Source organism: Mastigoproctus giganteus, chromosome 12 (genome assembly GCF_048544385.1).
Source record: "Mastigoproctus giganteus isolate SK-2022 chromosome 12, ASM4854438v1, whole genome shotgun sequence".
NCBI lineage: Eukaryota > Metazoa > Arthropoda > Arachnida > Uropygi > Thelyphonidae > Mastigoproctus > Mastigoproctus giganteus.
Window position 1 is genome coordinate 125774730 of NC_143586.1, and position 12299 is coordinate 125787028.

At 37.5% G+C, this 12299-nt stretch overlaps 1 protein-coding gene across 5 annotated transcripts in view; it reads left to right on the forward strand.

Moving 5' to 3' along the window:
- The window catches only part of Tsp74F (Tetraspanin 74F), a 124848-nt gene that overhangs the window by 75672 nt on the left and 36877 nt on the right, over positions 1-12299 (forward strand). For all 5 annotated transcript variants that reach the window (XM_090386340.1, XM_090386337.1, XM_090386338.1 and 2 more), the window contains one exon: positions 2439-2510. In XM_090386340.1, the coding sequence (XP_090242466.1) occupies positions 2448-2510 (63 nt within the window). In that variant the 5' untranslated portion in view covers positions 2439-2447. The remainder of the gene's footprint in view (positions 1-2438; positions 2511-12299) is intronic.

Sequence of the window (12299 nt, forward strand, 5' to 3'; positions counted from 1 at the left end):
CCTTTACAAGAATTCCATGAACTTTAACACAAAGTAACAGACTTGTTTTTCAAAACGGCCTAACTCAGATCAAGTGCACCGAGAATCTTTTTTTCTAGTATTTTATTCTTATCTATATTATACACTCTCTCTATCTCACAATATCCGTTTCATATTAGCCAGAAAGTATAGAAGATTTCCTTTGCACAATATAAATCTTATGCTATCTGGCTAACTCATAGACAAAATATATAAAACATTTTATAATATAAAGCTCTGGCGAAATTTTCCTTAATAAGGAAATAAAGTTGATTTTTGAGTTGATTTTTAAATAAATTTGGGTAATAAATTAAATCACTCAATATTTCGCGTTTTTTTAACCTCTTTCAGAGGTTTGTTCTTCTGTACACTGCGACCAGAGACAGTTTTATACCAAAATCGAAGTTTGATGCAAGGCATCTGCGTTTTGCCCAAATATAAGGAAGAAACCACAAGTAGGCGCAAAGAATTGTGCGACAGACAATCAATCAGTGACGTAATAATGATCTTAAAATCGGTAATCGTCATGTTTGATGATGACGTGAAATTAATACTAGCAAATATTAAGCACAATGACTGGTGATTGCAGTAATCAGAAACCAGTTGGAAAATAATTGTACCTCGTGATCTGTAGCAGGTGTGCGATGTCCTTATACCTTGAATACCTTGACGCCGATTACAAATTAGGTCGCGAGTGAATGTAAAGTTCTTTTTGTTTGGTTTGTGTTTCCATAAACCTTGACCACTTTGCGGGTTCAGTGTACTTCGCTTGCAGTGTCGCTTTCCAAAGAGAAACAAAATGAGGTAAGAACAAGTGATTTAAGAATAATTTGACTACATGAAACTGTTTGCCTCATTCTTCATTTAAAAGAACACGAATGGTGACAAAAGTTTAACTTTTACAGTAAAGAAATTGGTCGTGTTCTTTTCGCATATAGGGAAGTGGATTTATGAAAAGGTCTTTTACTCACGTTTCTCTGAGAAAAATCTTCCACGTTTTCATTACGTCCTCAGATTAATTTGTGTGGCTACCTCATTAAAATAGTTTTGAACATAAAGTACACGAATTTTCTGACCTTCAGATAAGTATGAAAGTGGGTGTAACTGAAACAGGACCATATAACCATGAGTTTAACTATTGCGGAAGTCAAGGATGTATCAAGAGTATAAATGTGTCAAGAACATTTGACGGAAATAAACAGTTTCGTCGATAGTTAAAACATTTTAATCTTGAGGTGGTGAAAACACTCTTATAAACGTTGAGGTTTCATTTAATTCGTTATGTACTTCCTCTAGTCCATCGGTCCAGTGGTTTGGTAAGTGATTACCCCAAGGAAAAAAAAAGTGTAATGGAATAACATAAGCAGCGGAGTTCGATGAGTATTCAGGAAATTAACTTTGTGCAGTAGTGGCATTTTGCATTGTCTAAATATTTGTGCGGTTAGTTTGCGCATCTAAAGAAATAATTGCTTCAGTTAATATGAGAAGAACCAGGAGCGTAACGTGAACTTTATTTTTTCATTAAAGGAAGCTTTTATTTCATGATAAGTATATTTTTCTAATTCAACAAGTTTCAATAACTTGTTGAATTAGAACCTGGGATGAGTAATATTGAGCATTACTTATCCCAGTTTTGCTATTCACGAATTATCTAAGCTATCAATTTCTGCTATTTCAAAGGAAGTACCACTTTTGTACATTTAAGTACTGAAATTTCATTTAATGTGCATATACTACTACTACAGTGGTGTCAACTTGTGGAGCAAGCGCGGCTCTCGAAGTATATAGAAAAATGTCAATACAGGCCTCTTGTCAATCTTTCAATATTATAAAACACAAACTAGATGAGTAGAGATGGAGTATGTTCTGAAAACATGGTTGTTTTATCCTCTTATAATTAAATTCCTTTGTCTGTGCATCTCAATCCACAACTTGTCCATTCGAATTTATTTGTATTTTGTAAACTATTTATGAATAGTAAACGAAAGATGTCTGTTCCAGTGTACGAGAACTATAGAAAACTGCTTATTTGAAAATAAATGCCAGATTCAGACTGTTTTCATAACATGCTTGTAATTGTAGAATTAGTAATCCATTGAAATAAACGGGTAAGCAGCTTAATACTTAATACTGTGTAAAGAAGCTATTGTGATATAACTGATGATTCACGAGTCAAAATACAGGTGTATTTTGACTCATGGTGCACAATGAAATGTTATACTAAGAAATAATTTCTACAAAATTTACTCGTTTGTCTTTTATCAAGCAATTAACGAATGATGTTAATTCTCTAATTTTAATTATTTAAATTTAGCAATTATTGATTTATTTAGGATAATTTTAACTATAATATTGCGTAAATAAATTTGCAGCAGAATTTTGATTACGTAGTCTAATTTACATGCATATATACATTTCAGATATAAAGAATGGTGGAGGGTTGTGCGAAAGGAGTTAAATATGCATTATTTGCTGCCAACGCGGTCATTTTGGTAAGTTTTTTTTTTTTTTTTTTTTTTTTTTTTACGTCGTTTAGTTTTGATTTTTTCACCTGTTCTATATAAAATAATTTTAAACTGACTAATTCAGCCAACTTGAACCTGTTAGCAATTGACAATTACTCATGTTCAGCATTAACCAAAGATTAATCATAATGCACTGCCAGGCTACTTTATTAGAAAAAAGAGCTTTGTGAATCGCCATTGGCCCAAGTGACTTCCCTAACACGATGTAGCATAAGTCAAGGAATTAAAGAAGACTACTGACGGCATCCTGGCGAAATTACTCGCATTAACAATATCAGTACCGATACTTTTCCGAATTTTTTTTTTTTTTTTTTTTTGTCCTCTCAGCCAAAGGACACATGAAACTGAGGTGAGGCAGCTACGTCAGAGAGGATGTTCTTGTCCATAAGATAAAATGCCCCTAAATCTCCTTAACCAACTTTGCATAAATAACCACTTTCCACTTTTCAGCAAACATACCATCTGATGGGCTCCTGCCTATAAATCCAGATCGAGGGTTGCATCGCCTGCAAATTTTGGGACTGGATTGCGTTTGCGGGAATAACAACGTCTCACCTAACTGAATTCACATTTAACTGTCTTCAAATTTATTAATAGTATTATTGTTGTTTGAATTCTACTCTTCCTTGTACATGTTATTGCGTGTTTTTATATTTTTCCCACTAGCATATACTGCCACACGATGAAGTTGCACACTTCAAATTCATTAAATAGAATAAACAAATAAAACAGTTGAAAGTTATCCGAGGAATATTGAACCATTCGTGTAAGAAAACTGAATTCCGGAAGTGACGTAGAAGATGATTCTGCTGACGGACGCTTTTTCCGGTTTATCCTACACATGCTCAATGGGACTGAGACACGATGATTGGGCTAGCCAGGACAGATAATTGAAAGCTTCCTCACACTGTTTTGCATATTTAGTAGTGGATGGTTGCACTGTCATCCTGAAATACCCTTATCGATAGGGATAAATATGTTCGGCCTTATCCGAAACGATGCCCGGAGAGTTTTTGTGATGCTCTCCGCTGGGACCCTGGAGTATGCCATGAAAACGTGCCCCACTCCAAGACGCCTTACTCTCAATAGGCGACAAAATATTTTGTAATTAACCAAGAAAAAGTTTTTGACATATTCTTGGTTTACCGGAAATGTGTTTATAGCCCAAGCTAAGTTCTAAAGTAGTAGAGCTGTGTGACATAATAAGCATTGCTATTCGTATAAAGTAAAATTAAAGTTATCTCAAAACAAAAATGCAATTTTATAGTTAACGCTGTTTGACACTAAACCCTCAATATGAGCACTCTTCTATCAGTGCTGAATAGGGTAAATCGAGACCTATCGGAAGTCCATAAGTTGCTTCCGATCCTGTCGTTCCCCGCCACCAACGCAACCTTATTTTCCGATTGCTATCAGATAATCAATGGCTTCGTTGAAGGTCTCTTACTCTCGCGGTGCACTTAATTTCTTCACATAGTACGGTTACTGATGCCTTGTAACGTTAAAGATAACTTTCTATCGTTTGGCGCTCTTACATTTTTGGCTGCAGTTGTCTGCTCACACTTAACAGTAGTAGAGGTAGTTTTTTTTTTTTTTTTTTTTTTTTTTTGGCGCTCATACATGCCTGGCAAGAGACATGGGACACCACCAACAAAGGATTGATAACCAAAAAGTTCGTTCCCTCTGTGAACCTCATCAGTCCAAAGCCTCCTCCCTGGTACTCACCAGGCCTCCATACTACATTTCTATTTACAAGCCACGGACCCTTTAAAGCGAAGCTAACATCCCTAGGCATAGAAGAAGATCCGCTGTGTCACTGCGGGGCTGAAGAAACGTGGGATCACGTGATGTATGATTGCCATGAATATGACGAGTTCCGGCTAAGATTTGCCACTAAAATGCAAGAAAATCCCCGGCACTGTGAGCACCTGATTATAATGGACGAGCAGCGCTATGCCGCCTTTACAGATTTTGCGCAGTCTGTCTTCACTGCTAGACGGGTTAGGCACCCGAACACCACCCATTGAAGATCAAAGTAAGAAACTTCTTGGATATGACAACCCTCTCAGGAGAAGGAAGAAAAAAAAAAAAAAACTCCTTCCGTCGTCCCAGGAGTGACATCACCTACACCAGCACAGCTCAGCTGCTGCCTTAGGCCTCTCGAGCCACGCTCCCTTGCGTGGTCCTTTGCCTCCACTCCCTGGCAGGAGGGGGAGTTCATCCCTGGTGCCCTCCCCCTTCGCTACCCCTCTTTTTCACTCTGGTGGGGCATGGGCCTGCTCCACTGACTTGGGGTCATCTTCCCTATGGACCCCGTATCTCTATCTTTTCCCCCAGTCTTCAGTCTCCCTCCCTCCCCTTCTCTAACTTACAACTAGTGTCTGAATCAACTCCAAATTGCTCCAGCCCTACACCCAAAAACTTAACATCATCAAATCGCCCAACTAGTACTCCCTTTGTTTTGGCTGACCCCTATCTATAGTGTTTTTTTTTTTTTTTTTAGGTCCTTGCCACTGAAATCTCAGGAAATTAGGTGGCAGGACCTGCCAGAGTAAATAACTATAATAGTGGTGTACCTGGTCTGCCTCCACGGGGCGGAGTGGGGCAACATTGGGTCCCATTAGGGGCCCAGCGGCTAAATGACCAGATGAACAACGGTACAAGACACTACACAAATACAAAATCCATATACTTTTAAACCTCTGGCATTGACAGTGTTCTGTTTCACACCCACAATGTATAGCACGCGGAGATGGGGGGAATCCCTGGTGCCGTTTGACACTAAACACACACACTCTACATGCAAGAAAGCAAAATTATACAGCATCAGCGAAAAAAAAAAAAAAAAACCTTCCCATTTCACCCATCCATTCGCTCCAAATGTTTGTCTAGTTCTGCCTCGGATTTATTTAAGCTGTCAACTGCTATACGGTATACAGGGGAACCCTGGAGACCGCAATTAAAATAAGCACCTTGTCAACTTCTACAAGGGCACCTGGAAGTTTGTTCCAGCAATCACGCGCTGACTCAAGTCAAATTTCCGCACATCTATTCTACAACTGTCTTTCCTCAATTTGAATTTGTCCCCTCAGGCGATTAATCTGGGCAAGAGGAAGAATCCCATCAGCATTGAGCTTGCTCAAACCATTCAAGGCCTTATACATTTCAATCAGATAACCTCGGATATGCCTAGTCACCAGACACTGTAATTTGCAAATCTTAAGCCTTTCTTTATAAGAGCAACCCTTTGTTCCATTCACTAATCTTGTTGCCCTTCTCTGTACTCGTTCCAGCAGCTCTACATCCTTCCTAAAATGAGGCCTTCAGACCTGTATACAGTACTCAAGGTGTGGCCTGACCATTGCCTTATACAAGGGGATAATCACCTCCTTATCCCTGCTAGAAAAATTCCTGTATATCATTGACAAGACACCATGAGCTACTCTGGCAGATTCGTCTGCACTGCTCAGAAAACGTCATCTATCTGCACAATTACTCCCAGGTCCTTTTCATTCTCTATCACCTTGAGTGTAGTACCACACAGTTGATATGTAACTCTGTTGTTACTGCTTCCCATATGCAGTACTTACATTTGTCAATGTTAAACTTCAGTTGTTACCTCTCACCCAATCTGCCCAACGTTTCTAGATCCTCTTGCAGTAGCGTACTGTTATAAACAACCCTGCCAACCTTCGTATCGTAACTTAGACAATTAAGCTTGAAAACCTTTATCATTAATAAATACAGAAAACAATAATGGACCGAATATTCAACCCTGGGGACTCCACTAATAACATTTAGGCCACGAAGAGCAGTGTCCATTGATTACCACTCTGTCTTCTCCACTCAACCATCCCTTTATTCAGTGTAGCAACGTGTCCTTAATGCCACACTGCTCTAATTTGTACAGTAGTCTTCCATGTGCAACAGTATCAAAAGCTTTCCTAAGATCCAAGTATATGATATCAGAATTATTTTTTGCATCCAGTTCCTTTGTGACCACATCAAGTATCCAATCAAATTGGTCAGACAAGACTTCCCTTAACAAACCCGTGACTGTACCCGAACTATAACCGAAGTGTTGTCTAGGTGATCCTGCAGTGCTTCTTTAACTAGTGCCTCCATTAATTTCCCCTGGAGAGAAGTTAAGCTAACAGGTCTGTAATTACTTTCACCCTTTGATCCTCCTTTGTGAATTTGAGTCACATTTACATTTCCAGTCCATGGGTACCTACCTTGAGAACAAGGAAGCTCTAATAATTAAGCCTAGGGATTTCTAGATTCTCCCATCCACCCCAGGTGCCTTTTTTTTATGTTTATCTTCAATTTCTCCTCCACTTTACTTATGTGCAAATGTAGTTGCAAAATACTAATTCAGTTTGTTAGCTACCTGAACAGGATCATCAACAGTTGACCCATCGATATCAAGTGGAACAATTTGATTCATCCCCTTACCTCTAGAGTTTACATAAGTAAAAAACTGTTTGCTGTTTTTCTTTGAATCCTTTGCCAAATATTTCTCGTAATCTTTGCCTGCCTAACCTCCTTTGTGACTTGATTACAGACTAGCTTATATCTTCCATAGGCTTCTGTGCCACCTGTTAATTTATATGTATCCCTTGCATTTTTCTTCTCTGACACATGTCTCATTAGTTCATCTGACATCCATTTAGGCCTAAACCTTGAACAATATTTCTTAGTTGGTATGAAAAGCCTAGTAGCTTCCAAGATTAATTCTTTGAATGCTTCCCATTTAGAATTTGCTGTTGGTAACATCATCAGTTGGTCCCACTGTATAGACTTTAAAAACTGTCCCTTTACCTTTGATAGAAGTTACCTCTTTGAGTAAATCCCACATCAGCACACTGTGATCACTGCCACCTAGTCGTTCCTGTATCTGCAGATTCTTAATGCATGAACAATCACTACTGATAATCAAATCAAGAGTATTACTATTTCTGTTGCCTCCCGAACATGCTGCTGTAGAAAACAATCATCCAATAAATCCACAAAACCTTGCTAATGTGCAAGTTCCAGTCAATATCTGGGAAATAAAAAAAAAAAGACAATCTGATTTACTGGCCCACTATTTTCCTGTACAGCTGTTTGTTTACTCATCAGAGTCATTTTGGCCTATCGCACACTCCTACTCTCAATTTTTCTTTTCCAGTGCTTATGTCACCAAACTGACTCAACACTGGACTGTCCACCGAAGTCAACTGGATGCACCTCCTTAGATTTTTTCTTAACTAATAGCATAACTAACTCCTCCCTTCCTATCCTGTCTATCCTTCCTGTAAACATTGTACTCCCCAAATTCCAGTTCTGCATTCCTTATATTTGTGACACCACGTCTCTGATATCCCAACAATATCTGCCTTTGATGTTTTGACCAACACCTCAAATTCATCAAATTTATTTACTACACTCTTAGCATTGGTGTACACGCAAGTATACCTACACCTGTTCTTATTTTTAGCTACCCTAACACAGCTCATGTATTTACTTGTTCCGCAATGACTCCCAACAGTCTCTGAAATCTCCGGCACCTTGTTTTCCAGGCTGCTGCTCATTCCAATAGAAGCAGTGCAAGAATCACTGTCGCCTCTGCCAGCGGCTACTGTTAATCTATTAGTCCGTGTATCTCCCCCAAGCTAGCAGTTTTCCGACCCACCTAACACTGCCTTGATAGTATTAATTTTATGTTTCTGGAAGTCTATCCACTCACAAATATTCGGATGACACTAATCTTACCTTACATTTTTGGCTGCAGATGTGTGTGTTCACAAATGTTTTCTGGAGGTCTATCCACTCATTAATGACTCAGATGACAGTAATCTTTGAACCTTCGACAAATGCTAGGTAAGCACCGACAAACCCACCTCTAAGAAGTCCATGGGATCCTGTCTATTCCCATTGATGATGAACTTATTTAGACACTACTCTGGTCACACAGCTTTATATAGTGCTTTGTTGCGTATTTTTTCATAGATTATTGCATAACCAAAAGGGCAAGCAGTATGTAATTATATTTATTTTAATTACAATTTTATATTTTAATTAATACAGTTTGAATATTCGAGTGCCAAAACACCGCCAAATAAGGGATTACGCTTCGGCATCCGAACAAATCCATAAAGTGGGTTTTAATGGGATGGACAAAGTCTGAAAAATGCTCATTAGCCATCTGTTATTATTCAAAAATTTATTCATTTTATGGCTTTTCACAAATTAAACTTTTTTTGAATTTAAAAATATATATAATTCTTAGTTTGTAACCCAAACTTTAATATTACTCATCTATCTCACTACCAGATCATTTCTCTATTTCTTACACGACGACTTCTTAACCAATCAGACAGATGAACTTCACTTTGAGGTTCCTAAGAAATAGCTTACGGTATCATGAACGATTGTCTTACAAGCCTGAAACCAGTCCGATTGTGGGAGTGGTGAAACTACAATACTGCGCTCCAACAGCTGACTTTCTGTTGTTGTGGTTAAAGAGCACAAGAAGCCTAAAATTTCACTGCGAACCCAGAGTTTACTGATTTGTGTACTAGGGGCGGCTCGTTCAGAGGCACTGCAGCACCCCCAGCTATTTAAATCTAGATATACAGTGAACGGAGTTATGAAATTTTGTGACGAATAATGCAACGCAGTGAACATTTTTATTAACAGGACCCGCATATAATATGCGCATCCTCTATTTCTAGTAATAAAACATGAAATCGTTTCCAAATTTGAAGTTTAATTAACCGTAGGGCTCGCTGTGGGTCAGGCAGTGACGCATCTGCATTCCAGTGAATAACTGGTAGTTGGTTGCCAATATACATTTTTATAGGTGAAACGAATCAGTCACTGTAAAGCGCGCAGTGCAGATTTCATCGTTGATCATGATGGGTGTGTAGCCACAATTGTCGGTGTCTTTTTGTTATTTGCTCGAATTCCCATTAAGTAACTAAATAATATCAGTGTTAAGTCAATATTCAACAGTGCAATTATGTGATTACAGCTTAATTGCGAATTGGGCTTGAAGTTGGTGAGGTGATGTGTAAGTAAAACATTATTTCTACAACACACGATTTTGTGAAATTTGATTCGATCATGGCCTCCATGCTTCTCCATGAAGTAAACCGCGTGACAGTGAATAAACTTCAGCAACTTATTTTTTTGCAACTCTCTCTCCAAGAAAAAAATGCGATTGAAAAAGAAGGTAGCTCCACACCAAAGATACAAATTTCTCAGCGGGGAATAAGTTTTAAAATACTTTTAAAACTAAATGGTACCAAACTAAAAGTTGGCTTCGTGGTTGTGAAGTTAAAAATGCATTGTTTTGTTTTTCATGTTTACTGTTCGGAGGTGACTTAACGAGGACAAAAAGTGGCTTTACAAACAAACAGAATGAAAGAAAAAAACTCTAAAACATGAGAGTTCGAAGAAACATATTGATAATGTGATTTCACTATTGCTTTTAGGAAGCGTAAATATTAAAGAGCAACTTAGTGAGGCCTACAGACTTTCGATCTACAAACATAACAGAAAAGTTACCAAGAATCGTGAGGTATTATCTGAAATAGACTGCATAAAATTTTGTGGACAGTTTGAAATTCCTTTACGTGGACATGACGAAAAAGACGATTCTAAAAATCCAGGCGTATTCAGAGGATTAATAAATTTCGCCTGTACATTAGATTCCAATTTAAAGAACCATTTAGAAAGTAATTGCAGCATTTAAAGGCATTTCAAAACCTATTCAGAATGACATTCTTGACTGTTTGCTGCAAATATGCCGGGATGAAGTAAAAAGAGAAATTAAAGAAGCTTCATTCGTAGCTGTCATGGCTGATGATACAACAAATGTTTCAGAACATATACAAATAGTAATTATTCTGAGATATGAATTGAATGGAGACATTTTTGAGCGTTTTTGGGTTTTTTTTTTCACTCCGGAAAACCAAACGGTAGACGGAATATCGAAGTGCAATCTAGATCAGTTAGACATAATCCTCGAAGGAAATACTCAAAAAAAAGTGGTTGCTCAGACATTTTATGGCGCAAGTGTGATTGAAAGGCAAGAAAGAGGGATTTCAGGCTAAAATAAAAGAAGTGTACAAAAATGCACATTTTATTCACTGCTATGCACACCAACTGAATCTGATAATGAGAAGTGCAGCAAATAGTACCCGAGATTCAAGAATATTCTTTTCGAACCTCATACCAACGTTTTTCTCGAGATCACCACAGCGTCTCTCTGTTCTCAGAAAGCATATGGACAGCCGTGTTGCCCGACCTTCCCTTACAAGATGGAATTTCAATATACGCACCGTTTATGAAAATTCTGAAACCTTAAAAAAGTGCATTGAGGAACTACAAGCGACAGCGAACGCAGATAAGACGATTTCAGAAGCAACTGCAATTTTGCACATCTTGAGTAATGAAAAATTCGAGTTCTGGTTAGAACTTTTCCATCAGATAATGCCTCACGTGGAAGTTATTTATAATCAAATGCAATCTCGAGAAAATGAGGCAGTTAAATTACATGAATATATAGGAAACTTTAAGAATGCCATTCTAAAAATCAGGAATTCAATGTACTGTGAAAATCCTTCTAAAACACTCATGATTGAAGCGAAGGAAGTATTGCTATATAAGTGTTGACATAGGTGAGAGATATTCTTTTACAAAGCAATTAATTGCTCTAAATTGTTTAACAAGGAGAACTTTATTTTTCGTACGAAAATGCCCATGGAAGAGGTACGGGGAAACTACTGAGGCATGTCCCATGATTGAAAGAGAAAAACGTCTTACGGAATTACAAGTTTTCAATGCAAATTAAATGACTTTTTGAAATTTATCTCAGAAAATAATCTATCTGAAGTTTTTGGTGAACTTCAAAACTCATAAAAGTTCTTTTGACCATTCCGATGACTACTTCAGAGCTCGAATGCTACCATTCGACATTAAAAAGAATAAAAACATTTTTAAGGAGCACTATGAATCGGGAAAGGCTAAATGCTGAAGCAATGCTTTCAATAGAGAAAAGCTTGGTCAACAGTGCACCAAACTTGTATGAAAAAGTCATTAATCTATATTCAACAAATGAAAACCGAAGGATGGATTTTGTTCTTAAATAAAAGTTCAAGTCTGTTAATGGTAAATGTCTAGTTAATGACTTGTAGTATTTTTAGCTTGCTTATTGCTGTGTATATCTACATGTCTTATAACCAAGGCAATTTAATGTAACTTTAAGACGCAGCACCCCCAAAAATCAGTCAAGAGCGCTGCTAAGCACTACGTCTTTACTTTCTACTACTTCGATTACTAGCTACACAACAGCGAAAATATGAATAAACTAAACTTCGGATTTCGCATGTGTTTATTCGAGATACAGGAGAACATTCACCTTTTATAATATATGATAGTAAAGTGATGAGGTATGACTAAATTTAATATTACCATATCTACGCAATATATGATTATTGACCTAGTGCACCCAATGATATATAATGTTGGTCCAGCGTCTCTCTAAAAAAAAAATGTTTCGCTCAATGAATAGAACGAGCGGAGCTAGTTCTATTCATTGCTTCATTAGGCAAAAAAAAACTCGAAAACGACTAACCTGTGCTGATCGCATGCACTTGTTTTTTTTATTGAATAAAGTAAATCTTTCTAGACGTATCCTGAAAATATACAACGAATTCATTGTATAGAAATATCTCAATTACCGCCAGAAGAATGATTTAACAAGGAATA